Below are 15,287 nucleotides of genomic sequence, written 5' to 3'. Positions count from 1 at the left end.
CAAGATTGGTGGTTCAAGCTCACTAGCTGCTCCTTGGAAACCCTATACATGGTCACTATGGGCTGGAACCAACTTGATGGCACTTAACAACAAAAACAATATATTGATCCATACAGATATGTATCAGTGATTTTTATTATACCTTAATCGTATAGTGAGAATCATAGATTTTCATGTATGCTGTACATTTTTTTTTATAGTCACAGTTATTAAAATGATGGCTAGAGTAGAGATAAAAGGGAGAAATGAATGTTAGAACATCGTTCTGAAAATGTGTGTTTGCATGGAGACTTGCATATGTGTGTTTTCTGGAGAAGGGGTCCTTAATTTTCATTAGAATCTTAAAGGCATTTGTGACTCTCATCCCCCCAAAGGATTTGAGAATCACTGGCCCATAGGTGTTGTGCCCTGTATTATCAGCTCCCTTTTGTTCCTATTTGCTGTAAATATGTCCGTCAGTTTTGACTCCTATCGACCCCAAGTCCTGGCGTGACGCTGTGGGATAAGCACTGGACTACAAGGTGCCACTTAACAACAACAATCTTCATAAATGGGGGTTGGAAACATTACATATAAACTTACAGATAGATTTTTAATACATATTGTTGTTGTTGTGAAGTGCCATCGAGTCGGTTCCGACCCATAGCGACCTACATAAAAACATACACAAGTTAAAAAAAAAAAAAGTCTTAAGTGTGATTCGTCGTACCTCGAATGTGTTGTTAAGTTGGGGTCTGTCTGTAATGAACTATTGAAAGACTGATTGGTGGGGGAATAAGCAATCTGGGGCTAAACTTATAAAAATGTGGTCTTTATAAAACTCTTCATTTGCATGGCCATTTTCTTGGCCTCTCAGTTTGATTTTGCTCCTGTCTCAAATGTTTTTTTCCAGATAAACAAAATCAAAATTCACTTGACAATTAACCACTACAAGTACTGCCAAAGAATGCCACGAGCTAAATAATTCTAGCATCCTCCACAGCACTTTGTATTCAGAGTTAAGGGAAGTGGGTGGTTTTGTAGAAAAGCTGTCGGTGTCAAGGAAATTACATAACTATTCTCTGCTTTATACAATTTATTCCTGAGAACCTCTTCTATTAGATTCAGAATTAGAAAATGGATTTGCAGGATCATAGATATCATTAAGCTTTCATTTTAACATTAAAGAATAATTTTGTTTAGTATCTAAAATTTTATCCTGCTAAGGATGTAAAATTCCATGAATAGTCCTGTAACTATTTCTCTCTAATATGTATATTCTGTTTACTGTTACATACATATAACATGAGTTTTCACTTTTCAAAGGATTTTATTATTTTTTTTTAATAAAAAGTCTTCATTTCTAGCAACCAGTAAATAATGTTATTGAAAAGTATACTAATGAAAAACATGCAGTTGTGGGTTGTTAGAAGTTTTCTTTTTAAAAAATTCAGCGGTAGGACATTATAAAGTAAGGGAAAACTGGAATAACCATTAAAACCTTTTGGGTTATGTTTGTAACATCTGTGATATACATTTCAGATCTTGTGTACTCAGATGGAATTTCTTCTCTTAATCCCTCATTTTATTATTTACTTACTATCATTTGCTGAAATTTGCCACTTAGTCTTCCTCTAAAACATCAAGCTTTGTGAGTTAATTTAAATGTGATTATCCAACTCTGAAATAGATGACATGGATCAGAGAGAAAAGGAATGTATTTCCCACTAATGGATTGGAAATGCATTAAGTCTAATTTTAACACACATGTAGCAGGGCATGCAGTTTTATTAAGGTATGCTTCGCATTAAGTGAAGTCTAATGAAAGGATGTTACAGTTTTACGTGTTTTACCTGCTTTTTTTGCAGATAATCACCTCTCTTTGTCCCATGTATGGCAGTCGTTTTGGCTACGCCCTTTCCAATGGCACAGTTGGAGTTTATGACAAAATGGCCCGATACTGGAGAATTAAAGTTAGTATGATTCAGCTTCTGAGACTCAGATTTTATGCTTATCGAAAATGCTAATTCTTGGAATTCTTTTTCAGTCCAAAAATCATGCTATGAGCATTCATGCCTTTGACCTAAATTCTGACGGAGTGCCTGAACTGATAACTGGCTGGTCCAATGGGAAGGTACGTTTAAGTTGTCCAGCACCACAGAGTAAGTGGGTGCCCTCTGGGTTTTCTCACTCTGTTTGGAGGAAAGCCTCCAGGATTTTCCTTCTTCTGAATTGTTTCCTGGAAGGAAGGGGAATCCATTTAATTAGGTTGCTTCTAGTTGTAACACAGTTAAAAAAGTAATTAAAAGGTTTCAGTCACCTAAGAATTAACTCTTTTGATTACTCTTTTTGAATAAATCTTCAAAACAGATTAAAATTTAGCATTAATGGGAGGAGCAGTTGTAGATGTCACTTGAAATCAAATCCTCTTTTTTCTTTTTTTAACTTCAAATCAGAATTTTCTGTTGTCTTTTGGTAAGTCAGGATTGCCATGTTAGAACTGCCTTAGTAGCCAGAGGATCTGCATGGATATGGTTTGCATGGGCTTTCTTGCCTGTTACTGCTGGGTTCTCGGAAGGGGGCCAGCTGAGTCCTGTTTTCTCTATCCCAGGCCAGTACCCTGTAGTCTTCATTTGGTATTGTTAGAAGAACAAGTTCTAAAGAAGTTATTTTGGTTTCCCCTTCTCCTCTTGATTTTGTCTTTGGTATTGTTTTTAAGTGTCGTTGAGTCAGTTCTGACTCATCATGGTGTATATAGGGTTTCTGAGGAGCCACTGGTGAGTTTGAACTACCAACCTTGTGGTTCAAATTGACCTTGTGATCCAGTGCGTATCCTATAGCTCCACATCAGGACTAATAGTTAATCAGGGAACAATGATCAATTGCTTATTAAGAAATTTCAAAATGGACCATTTTCTGGGGAACCAGAAATTACTATGATTGAGTGAGTCAAGAATTTTAAAACTACTCAACTGATGGTGTGGCACTATGGGCTAATGTGCTGGACTGCCAAGTCAGTTTGAATCACAAGGTCGCTGGTTCAAGCTCACCAGCGGCTCCTTGGAAACCCTATACAGGGTTGCCATGGGTCAGAACCGACTTGATGGCACCTAACAACAACAACAACAGACTGATATGAGGGAAACAAATTGAGAAGGTTATCTAAACCCCACTGCCATCCAGTTGATTCTGGCTCAGCGATCCTGTAGGACAGAGTGGAACTGATCCTATAGGACAGGGTTTCTGAGGATATAAATCTTTATGGGAGCAGACCGCCTCATCTTTCTACTGAGGAGTGGCTGATGGGTTTGAACTACTGACCTTGTGGTTAGCAGCACAGTGCTTACCCCACTGTGCCACCAGGGCTCCTCCACTAGACTAATAACAACGAAACAAATCAACGAAGTTATCTAAGAGTTGCTTCCAAATGTGATTCTTGCCCTGGATAGTTAAATGTTTTATAAGGCTTTTGTATTATATAATCTGTTGCAGAACATAAAAATGGATAAGAAAATTACACCATTCATTATATGAGTGGGGCTTCAAAGTCTTCATGGAAAAATGGAATGAAAAGATAATGGAATTTTTCTAAGAACTTTTTGAAGCACCCTCATATAAGAGGAAAAGCTAGTAACAGAAATAGCAGAGAAAAGGAAATTACAGATCTAATTTGTGACTGTAGGTTCAAAAATGCAAAATAAACACTACTAATAAATGAACTTTGTCTTTGCTGAGTCAGAGGGCCAGACTCTCCTAGGGCAAAACCTCCATTGTTGGATAAAGCAAAAGAGCAGAACAGCCACAGAGATATTAATCTGCAGTCCTGCTTCTTAGTTACAAATGAACCCTTTGTGTTTACCAAATAATGTAGAATTGTAGTGCTGGAAGCTGCAAAGTAGTTAGGCTTTAACTAGAAAGAAGCCAGTTCAGTGTGAGTCACAGGGTCTGTTAATGTCATCTATTACATCACAGACTTTGTTGTTGTTAAGTGCCGTTGAGTCGGTTCTGACCCATAGTGACACTGTATAGGGTTTCTGAGAAGCAGCTGGTGGATTTGAACTTCTGACCTTGTGGTTCAAATTGACCTTGCAGTCCAGTGCATTGTCCGGCAGCTCCCCACAAGGATTCCCAGGCTTTAACATCTATACTTTTCAGACTTAAAAGATGTCGTTGATAGCAGGGACACTTGAGAGTGCTGTCCTCCAGATACAGGGCAAGGGTTGGTAGTAGGACATGACCTTAATTACCGTATTTTTTGGTTGTAGAGTTTTGTCCAGAAGGATGTTGATGGAAAGACAAATATAGTGAACGGCATTGGTGATTGAGACAATTGCTGTACCAGGTTTTCTCCAGTTAGTCTTTTATTAAGAATCTAAAACCTTAATTTTTAATTGACTGTCTGTTATTATTGTTTTATAGGTGCATTTGTTTCTGATCAGTCAGGTATTTATTTGCCCAATCTCATGGAAAAGGAGGCTCAAAAAGGATAGAGAGTTCTCTAAGGTGTCTGCATAGTTTTTCTATGGACGAGGGGTTGTTATAAAACGTTGTGTAATGGAGTCCTGTTATGGTGCTAGGGTAATGCACTGTACCACAAGGTTGCTTTGAACCACAAGGTCAGCTGTTCAAAGTTAGCAACTGCTCCTCGGAAACCCTATACAGGGTCTATATGAGTTGGAACCAACTCGACAGCTCTTAACAACAACAACAATGGTGGAAGATTGGGCTAATTCCACATTTTTCAAACTTTATATATCAATAAAGATGATGATTTTATACAGAGCTGACACTCGCTGTACATTCATGTGCCATGCACTGTTCTGGAGCTTTGCATGTGTGAACTTCTTCGGGTCTCACTGCAACCCTATGAGGTGTAGGTACTGTTACCTTCCCTGTGTTCTTGGTATTGGTCCCAGAGCAAGAGACCAGGCACAGAATGGTTACGAAATTTACCTAAGATCCCATAGGTCATGGGCAGAGCTGGAATCTGAACCTGGGTAGTTTGACCACAGTCCTTTAGTACTATGCTGCAATTTGTATATAGACCATCTCCCCAGTATATATTCAGTTTCTTCAAATGGATTATTACATGTAAAGCCAGTACATAAAACAGTTTTTATTTAAAATGAGAAGAAGAAAGCAGAGCTGATTGAGGTACTTGTGGTCATAGATGCTCCTGAAAGTCTTAGATCCCCATGGAGCACTCTGGAAAGCTGCTAGACTACAGGATACTTAAAGCTGATTGTAATTTTCAACTTGTGTAGGGTTTTGAATGCTGTAGCATAAGGGAATTGTTCAATTTCTCATTTTATTTTTAGGTTGATGCTCGAAGTGACCGAACTGGGGAGGTCATCTTTAAAGACAACTTTCCCTCTGCCATTGCGGGTGTGGTTGAGGGCGATTACCGGATGGATGGTCACACACAACTCATCTGCTGCTCCGTGGATGGAGAAAGTAAGCGGGGTCAACAAGCCAGGAAGTTCACTGTAAAGTGTTTGCACTGAGATCTTCTCATTCTAAAATAATTACCTTGGTTGGAGAGATGAGAACTTAGGCTTTTGGTTTTTAAGACTAGGTCCCTATATTTGGAATATTCAGAGGTTGCCTTCTTTTCAGTCCGGGGCTACTTGCCAGGCCCAACGGATATTGGGGGCAACCTCATGGACACCAGTGTGGAGCAGGACCTGCTCCGGGAGCTCAGCCAGAAAAAACAGAATCTGTTGCTGGAACTCCGGAACTATGAGGAAAACACCAAGGTGGGTCCTAAAGTCAAGGGGCAGTGGAAGGACTGGGAGGACTGGCGGAAGTACAGACTGCTTCAGCGTTCTTGCCAGTGTCAGAGTTAGGAGATAGATGTGCACCTAGAAATTCCACTTCTAGGAGTCTGAACGGTTGAAAAAGCCATTAACTGCACCACTTACACTTGATTTATTTATTGGGAGAGACTGAAAAGTTCCTAAGTCAGGGGCCTGTACTGGGAAATAGTAAGCAGCTCAAAGGAATGAAGTATCTGCCGTTGAGACTGATGTGGAAGGACAGCTGTGGCATTCTTAAGTACAAGAAAGCAGGAACAAGAGTATATTTTATCCTTCTTAAAAACAATTTAAAATTTGACAACTACAAAAATTGTTTGTATGTATCCAGTTGTGGTTGGAGGTTAGGGACAGGGCGGGAGGGACCTTAAATTTCCCCAGTGCATTTTCAAATGCTTGACTGTATTTGAATTTGTGTAATGAATGAGCGGTACCAAAAGGCCGAGGGATGATTTTTAAAGAAACGTTGTAAAGGAATGATGTTACTGTGGGAAAGCCAGAGTGCTTTCCCATAGGCCCAGCTAGAGCAAGAAGCATTAACAAGGTGAGTTCTCCAAGTTCTAAAGAAGCAGATTCATAGAATAAGACGCTGAGGAGTTGTTCTCCTGGAGCCGAATAGCCCCATCATTGAAGGTTGGTATTAGTTTAGTGTTTTGGTGATCCAGTTGGAAGCGGTGGGGTGTTTTGCAGGCTGAATCCAGCAGTCCATTGAGTGAGGCTGATGGGAATCGGGGTATCATCCCAGCCAACACCAAGCTCCACACTGCCCTCTCAGTCAATCTGGGGAGTGAGACTCAAGCTGCTCATGCAGAATTGTGCATTTCCACTTCTAATGGTAAGGGATGACATACAGCTGGCGAGTGTGGGCCCGTGGGCCATCTTAGAGTCGTTCTTGAATCAACAGTTTTCCCTTTTCCCTGCAGACACCATCATTCGAGCAGTACTGATCTTTGCAGAGGGAATTTTTATAGGTGAAAGCCACGTGGTACACCCCAGCACTCATAACCTCTCCAGCTCCGTCTGCATCCCAGTTACACCTCCCAAAGATGTCCCTGTGGATCTGCACCTGAAAACTTTCGTGGGTTACAGAAGCAGGTGACCCTTGCTAATCCCAGGCAGCATTTAGATCAGGGCGAGATGTGTACATTTTCCATTACATCATCACCTAGTTGAGTGTTCCCATACTATTTTATTTCCCTAATTTGAAATCTTTCCAAAAGTAAAGGTATGCACATTGTTTTAGTCAGATGATTTCGTATACACAGAAGGTTTAAAAAAATATGTTTCATTGAGTATTTGTCAACTGTGATTTTGGTCACAGGGCTACAGGGCTAGAAAGAACCTTTGTATTAGCTGTTGTTAGGTGCCATCGAGTTGGTACTGACTCATAGCATCCTATGCACAACAGAGCGAAACCCTGCCCAACCGGTCCTGCGCCAACCTCACAATTGTTGCTACTCCTGAGCCCATCACTGGCACCTCTGTGCCAATCCATCTCGCTGGGGGTATTTATCTTTTTTTCTGACCTTCCATTTTACCAAATATGATATTCTTCTCCAGTGACTGGTCCTTACTGATAATATATCTGAAGTGTGAGAGACCAAGTTGGCCATCCTGGCCTTCAAGGGAGCACTCTGTTTATTCTTTTGGCAATCCATGGTACTTTCAGTATTCTCCTCCAGCACCATAACTCAAAAAATATCAATTCTTCTACGGTCTTTCTTATTCACTGTCCAGATTTCGCATGCATATGAGGTTATTGAAAATACCATGACTTGGGTCAGGTGCACCTTAGTCCTCAAGCTGACATCTTTACTCTTCAACACTTTAAAAAGGTCTGTGCAGTAGATTTGCCTAATGCACTACGTCATTTGATTTCTTGACTGCTGTTTCCATGAGTGTTGATGGTTGATCCAAGCAAAATGAAGTCTTTCACAACTCAGCTAATGAGGGCAAAAAACCAAAACAAGACACTAGATTTGTGGAAGATGAAAGCATTGTCATATTTTTTTTGGTTTTTAAAAACCTTTGGTGTATGTGTATGTATAGATTGAGACCCAGGCTTTTTCTAGATCCCACACCCTATTACTGAAGTCTCTTTTTTTGGTAAAGTTTTGATTGTGAATTGAGTGAAAGGCTACAGGGCAGATCATTAGTTTTACACTCAACAAATCATACACCCCATTTCATTACAATGATTATAATCTCCTCCATGTACCATTAGACAACAGGATTTCTCTGTATTCATTTCAGCTCTTCTTTTTTGTTTTTTTTAAACACTCAGGCATATGTAATAATTTCAACCACCAAAGGGCACATTCTGCAAGTTTTAGCCCTGGCTGCTAGCTCTCAGTCCCTGTCTTTCCATGAATCTGGTGTCCTCAGCTTACTGAAGTCTTTTAAACCTCCTATTTTAGGGTTTTGTTTTTTCTTTCAGTGAAACCCTTAACTATGTACTTGATTGCCCAGTAGTGATTTTGTATATGTTTTCTTCGCCTCAGACTTTGAAATTAACATTGTACACAAAATGATTCTCTGTTCCATTGATTGGTCTTAGCACCCAGTTTCATGTATTTGAATTGACGAGACAGCTCCCCCGGTTCTCTATGTATGCACTGAGCAGCCCGGACTCTTCCAGTGAGCCACTCAGTTATGTGAACTTTATCATTGCAGAACGGGCACAGAGGGTGAGTCCTGGCTTTTTTCTTTCAACGTTTTTACACTTTAGAGTCCTCTTTATGCTGTTTCCTGAAAAGGGGGAAATTACATGGGTGTGTTATGTTGGGGACATGATAGGATATGAAAGAGTTATGTTACTTGAATTTGGCTTGTAACCTGTAGTTAAAATATGAGGGTAAGTCAGAAAGTTTTGCTACTAGGGTTGCAGTTGACACACACTTGGGTTTATTTCAAAAGAGAATGTGTTTAAACATGGGTCTGCTTTTGGTGGATGGTTGCAGACAAGTTCTCTCAGTAATACACTTGTGTTAACTCTTGTGTAGTACTGGTGTGGCACCACAGTGTAAGTACTGGATGGCAAGGTGGGCAGTTCAAATTCACCAGCCACTCCTCGGAAACTGTCTAACAGGGTTGCTATGAATCAGAACTGACGCAACAGAAATTAACAACAGTCTTGGTTAGGATGTCTTCAAAAAAAAAAAAGGTCAATCACAACAGGTGGCTTCTGAGGGGATCTGCTTGGCCAGTTCAAAGCAAGGCAGAGGTCAGCTCGAAAGTTACGATGACTGTTTGTGGGGAGCCCAAAGGGGTCATCTAGAAGGGTACAGAATGATCATGGAGACTTATTGCATAAATGTGTGACAACAAACCTTCCTTCCCCAACTCTCTTCCTCATCTAGCTTGATAATTGATTGCAGTAACACAGAACTCAGAGACAATACTCACAGTTACTGGGCTTATTAGGGAATGAACGGGTTCTAATACAGGATCAGAAAATGCTCAGGGCACAGCTGTTCCAGTCAGCTTCTGATAAATGCCTGCACACAGGATACACCGCTCCAGCAGAAGCCTCAGCCTGAGGACACTTGGCCCTAGCCCAGTGGGTTAGCAAATGTAGCTCCCCCACTTCAGTGCCTGGAGGCACTCTGCAAGCACGCCTCCTGCCCAAAGTCCCTCAGCTCTACTTGCTCCCTGAGCTGGGAAGCCCACTGCTCTGTGGCGCGCTCTGGTGTCTGGTCTTGCTCCTGCTGTTTCTCTGCCGTTCCTCCAGTGACACAGCTTGCTGTCCCTGGGTGCAGTAGGTCAACACCCAGACATCTCGGGGTCTATAGGACATGCTCCACTCCTGGCTGGTCCTTAGTGATGGTAATGAGATTCCCCCCTCCTGCTTCTAAGATGGCTCATTTTAGACCCATGATAGAATTTCCGGATTTTACAATGACTGTGAACTCTCCTAACACCCATCATTCCGTCAGTATCCTCTCCCACCTTCTCTCACCCACACCCAGCAGGGCAGAGACGTTGTTTGCTGGGAGTTACAGACTGTGGCCAGAGAGATATTAGGTAATCCACAACGTCACACTTTCTGTGAAGAAGTTTTATGAATATTGGTGCGAAAAAGGCCAGGAAGGTTGTGCCAGGAAATTTCTATTGCATCACAACAATGTACCTGCTCATTCTACAAGGGTAGCCAGGGCTGTCCCATGAGAAGTCACTGGGAAACCATACTCCATCCACCATACAGTCCCGATCTTGCCCCTTTTTGTTCCCCAAACTCAAAGACCATTTCAGAGGAATAGATTTCAGGCCCTCGAGGATGCCAAAACTTGTGTTTTGACATGATGTACTTCTAAGAGCACAGTATTCTTCAGGAAAGGGTTAGGGATATGGAAATACTGTATTCAGAAGTATAGATATCTGTCGTTGCTAAGTGCTGTCGAGTCAATTCTCACTCATAGCAACTCTGTGTAGGGTTGCTGAGGAGCAGCTGGTGGGTTTGAACTGCTGACCTTGTGTTTTGCAGTCCAGTGCTGATCCTGCAGTGCCACACTAAATGGAAAATATGTTGAGAAACATTTTTGTTCAATAAAAGTGTCTGTGATTTTATAGTAGTACTTTTAGACTTACGCTTGTATTGCTAAAATATCTTCTCTGACTCTGAACGAATACAAACATTAGTTACCTGAGCAATGCTTAGGCCCAGGTGAATTCTTCCCAGTTTTTCAATCCCCTTTCTCTTTTGTCATGGCCTTAAAGTGGCTGCCCTGACTTAGTATTCCATGAGGAACCTATATCAAGATGAAAAGACAGTTCAAGTGCCACCTCAACTAATCAAATTCTTAGTGAGCTGGGGAATCCCCTTCACCAGGTTAAGCGTCAGTTTCCTTATTTGTAAGTGTGGATAGTGTAATCCATCTCAGATGGAGGTCTTGAGGATTACATCACTATTGTGGCAGCACCTCGTCAAGTTTAAAGGACTACTGTTTTTTTATACAACATGCATCGTACATGTGCTCTTGCAAACTGTGCAGCCCCTTATGTGTTAGTTTCCTGTGCGCTTTGTACACGTTATATGTGTGCATGTTACATGTTACGAAGTAACACCAGTGACTGGGCCTCAGTGAGGCTTTTTAATTCTATAGATTCTCAGACTCTGCCCAGTTCGGTGGAACCTTTCAAAAGGCCTCACGGTTGATTCGTAGGTGTTAAAATCACTGGAAAGTAGTCCCAACATTAAAGCTTATTCTCTCCTTTCTGTGTGAATGTGTCCTGTGTCTGTGGTGTGTATGCACGTAGACTTCACCTGACATTTTGTTAAAGAATGGAATTATATTTTATGTAGATGACACAAAGATACAGTACTGTGTGAACAGAATTAGCATTGTACTTGAAGTGTTTATATAGCGCATCTAAGATTACTTCTAAGTAGAAACTTCTGTAAAATCATGCATGTTATGGGGTCAGACTTAGATTTGAATGTTACTCGAGAACTTGAGTGAGATGGAAGAGAGAGTACGGTGGGAGGGTGAAGTGTAGCTCTGGTTTTTTAACCAAGCAGTTACACTAGAAAGAAGGATAACTGTTTTTCTAGAGAATGACTGCACTTTAAAGTGGGGGTTCACTGCTTTGTATTCATCTTTAAGGTTGTAATATGGCTCAGCCAGAACTTTCTGTTACCAGAAGACACTAACATTCAAAATGCTCCATTTCAAGTGTGTTTCACATCCTTACGGAATGGTGGCCAGCTGTATATCAAAATAAAACCAAGTGGAGAGGTAATATTTACTGTCATGTTTTTGTTGGGTGCTATAAAGTCAGCTCCCACTCATGAGGAGCAGAATCCTCTTGTAATGTTTCCCATTCTATACAAATAAAGCCACAGGACACCAGTCAGACATCTACAAGCAGAGGACTTTGGTTCATAAACCGCATAGCGCAGCCTGGTCTGTTAGTGCCATCCTAGATGGTAGGGAGACTCTAGATAAGCAGTTTTCTCTCTCTTACTCTCCTCCCCTTCAGCTCTTCCTTGTCTCATTTCAAAAGGGTTGGGAGGACAGAGGTGAACAAACATCCTCACTGTTAGAATGACTTTCTTCTTTAGTGTATAAGACTGGAGGATTTCTCTTGAAGCCAGCTGCTAGAAACCATGGATGTGGTTTCTCAAATCCTTGAGGGCTGGACCTTATCTTATGCATCACCACACATAAGTATTACACACAATGAATGTGATGGCTATGGGAAAGTTTAGGTACTATTTAAGATGACGCTCTTTACCATCTGAGGGTGCTAACTTGTGTGTTTTTCCTTGTGATAGATTACTGTAAACACTGATGATATTGATTTGGCTGGTGACATCATCCAGTCGATGGCATCATTTTTTGCTATTGAAGACCTTCAGGTAGAAGCGGATTTCCCTGCTTACTTTGAGGAATTACGAAAGGTGCTGGTTAAGGTGAGGACGCAGAGTGAATGCACTATGAGGCTGTGGTAGTCTAATATTTCAAATGTTTCTTTCAGGATACTAATGATATTAAAAATGTGCTTATGTTATGTAACAGTCATGTTTTAAAGACCGTTTGCAGATTTTAAAAATCAATAATTGAACTAGTATTAGTTCATTTAATGAAAAGATTTCTTCTAGAAAAGTGAGTAAGCGCTTGAGCATCCTGCTTCCTTGGTTTGGTTTAGGTGGATACTTAAAACAAATAAGTCATATTAACATTTTCCTTTGCTAGCCTTTCATGTTGTCTGCTAGTCTGGTGCTTTCCAGCAACTCAAATTCAGCATAAAAAGCAAAATGAAGATTAAGGTTGTCCCCAAATTATAAAAAATTCGCACTTCAAATCCTTAAAATGTAATGTCTGTGTTGCTAATGCCCCCATTGCTAAGACATGGAAAGAGTCCACATGGAGCGTCATATGGACTGCCGGAGGCAGTGGGATCATGGGAGTTAGCTAAGACAGCAGGAGTTAAGAGCAAAAGGGACTTTGTGTCTGGTAGATAAGGCCTTCCCAATCTCATGTTTCCAAGAAGTTTTGAGAGGCTTTCTTGGTTCCTGACTATTGGTGGTCTCCAGGTGGATGAATATCACTCAGTGCATCAGAAGCTCAGTGCTGACATGGCTGACAATTCTAACCTGCTCCGAATTCTGCTGGTCCGAGCTGAGGATGCGCGTTTGATGAGGGACATGTGAGTATTTACCATGACTGGGACCAGTGCAGGGTTAACTGGGTACCTATGAGTTACAGTTACTTCACATTCTTGCCAGCATTTGGTACTATCAGGTTTTCAGTTTTAATTATTTTATAGTACTTTCACACTCTTTTCAATTTTATACCATTGCTTTTAAAACCTTGATAAAAGGTCTTCTTAAATATAGATTTTTTTTTTTCATCAAATAAATAATAATCTGAAATTTGTAGAATAGCTGACCACCTTGCTCACCAGTGTGGGGCAGTGGGCACTTGGCCACTAAACTGAATCTAAACAAGCCGTGAACCAGTTACTAATGAAGGCCACTTCTTTTCATTCTATGTGGAAGAAATAAAATATTTTGAGGAAAACTTCTCAGTGTTCTCAAAGCAAATTTTAGCAATTACCCAATTTTAATGAAAAGATAGCTAAAAATGGTGTGTTCTTTATAGATTTACGATTTTTCCATTAAGTGTGCCCTGTTGAGGTAGAATGGTATTGTATTTCTGTTGGCTTGCACAGGAAAACAATGAAGAATCGCTATATGGAACTCTATGACCTTAATAAGGATTTGCTAAATGGATATAAAATTCGCTGTAGCAATCACACAGAACTGTTGGGAAACCTCAAGGCTGTAAATCAAGCGATACAAAGAGCGGGCCGCCTGCGTGGTAAGTCTTCATAGCACAACTCATTTACGATGGCAGCAGGGCCTCCAGAAGCATACCTTTACCATTCTAGTTGGCAGTAGGCACTTGAGTTTCAGTTGGGGAGCTTTCAAAGAGAAAGAAATCCTCCAGCCCATTTCTTAGCTCTTATTGCATCCGCTAAAGAAAAACCCACTGGCCTACACCTAAGATAGACTTCTACTAAAAAAAGAGAGAGACTGCAAATTCTTGAGTTGAGCATCCTACCTGAAAGTTTAGTATAAACCCAGTGGATAGAGAACTGCTGTAACTAGCGATGAGTACTCCTGAATTTTGCTGGTTGAGAGCAATCCTGCTTTGGATGACCTTTTTTTTTAGGAATCATCTTTGCTTTGGACATGATCTTTGATCCTTTTCTGTCAAACTAACCTTCTGGTCTGTAGGTTTGAGACAGTCTCTTGGCTTTTGGCTTGGTTAGAGAAACTCCCTCTCAAAATTTATCTGTTTTAGGAAGTAGTGACATAAATTAGTTAAACATCACAGTAGCGAAGTTTACACAACTAGTTTTATCCTAGTTTTAAGTTGTTTTAAAACTGGCCTCTGTGATTCGACTTTTCATAATCTTCTGGGTCACAATAATTGATATTTGGAGTCCTGGTATGAACACTGGCCTGTTAATCACAAGATCAGTGGTTTGAACACTGGCCTGTTAATCACAAGATCAGTGGTTTAAACCTACCAGGTGCTCCTCAGAAAACCATATGCAGGGTCAAAACTGACTTGATGGTACTGAGCACCAACACCAATCGCTGTTTCTCTCATACAGTCGGAAAACCAAAGACCCAGGTGATCACTGCTTGTCGCGATGCAATTCGAAGCAACAACATCAACACACTGTTCAGAATAATGCGAGTGGGGACAGCGTCCTCATAGAAATGAACAGGACAGGAAATGAAGCTCTGGGAAGATGTTTTTTCCTAAAAATCTACGCTGGTTCACTCTGGACCACATCCTGGTGAGCCCAAGTGCTGTGAATGGAACAACCTTGATGAATAAGCAAATGAAAGACCAAGCATTGCATCTGAAGCATTTCTACACTTCCCGTTTTGAAATCACCAGTCCTGCTGCAAACTACAAGGCTTGTCCAGAGAAGGGTGAAGACCTTTAAAACTTCAGGTCTTCAGAGTCCGTGTGTAGATATATCTTTCTATTCTTGAAATTGTAACTGAATTTGTACTTTTAAAATAGATTATCTACTTCATTAAAATTTAAAGGGGGTCTGATTTTGTGTTGACTGATTTCAAACTTCACCACCATACAAGAATCAATTGCATAAACCATTGATATTTTGTGGAGAAAAAAACATGCATGATAGATTTGTCTGCCTTCTTTTTAATCACTCAGAGGTGAGTGATTTTGAGTTTTGTTTCACATTTTTCTTCCACTTTATCTAGGATCCCTTCCAGAGTGGTTGGGAGTAGTAGCTGGGCACCATCTAGTTCTGGCTCAGGGTCAGGGAGGCTGGTGTTGGCATGGTCTAATTGTTTCCCTGTGTCTTTAGCTGTCTTCATTATTCTTTGCTCTGGACAGGGAGAGACTACTAGTTGCTACTAGTGAGTGGATAGCTACTCACTAGTCTTTAAGGCCCCAGTCACTACTCACCAAAGTGGCATTGGCCTGGATGCCTTCCTGAAGT

At 40.8% G+C, this 15,287-nt stretch overlaps 1 protein-coding gene across 1 annotated transcript in view; it reads left to right on the top strand.

Annotated features, from left to right (window-relative positions):
- Positions 1-14,677, top strand: part of BBS2 (Bardet-Biedl syndrome 2) — a 25,225-nt gene extending 10,548 nt beyond the window's left edge. The window contains exons 6-17 of the mRNA XM_006863539.1: positions 1,848-1,952; positions 2,027-2,113; positions 5,298-5,433; positions 5,596-5,735; positions 6,483-6,627; positions 6,716-6,887; positions 8,350-8,479; positions 11,396-11,527; positions 12,067-12,204; positions 12,829-12,941; positions 13,467-13,615; positions 14,418-14,677. Of these exons, the coding sequence (XP_006863601.1) occupies positions 1,848-1,952; positions 2,027-2,113; positions 5,298-5,433; positions 5,596-5,735; positions 6,483-6,627; positions 6,716-6,887; positions 8,350-8,479; positions 11,396-11,527; positions 12,067-12,204; positions 12,829-12,941; positions 13,467-13,615; positions 14,418-14,524 (1,554 nt within the window). The 3' untranslated portion in view covers positions 14,525-14,677. The remainder of the gene's footprint in view (positions 1-1,847; positions 1,953-2,026; positions 2,114-5,297; positions 5,434-5,595; positions 5,736-6,482; positions 6,628-6,715; positions 6,888-8,349; positions 8,480-11,395; positions 11,528-12,066; positions 12,205-12,828; positions 12,942-13,466; positions 13,616-14,417) is intronic.
- The last annotated feature ends 610 nt before the right edge of the window (positions 14,678-15,287 follow it).

The sequence above is a fragment of the Chrysochloris asiatica genome, unplaced genomic scaffold (genome assembly GCF_000296735.1).
Source record: "Chrysochloris asiatica unplaced genomic scaffold, ChrAsi1.0 scaffold00055, whole genome shotgun sequence".
Classification (NCBI taxonomy): Eukaryota; Metazoa; Chordata; class Mammalia; order Afrosoricida; family Chrysochloridae; genus Chrysochloris; species Chrysochloris asiatica.
Note: the sequence above shows the minus strand (reverse complement) of the source record. Positions and strands in the feature narration are given on the sequence as shown.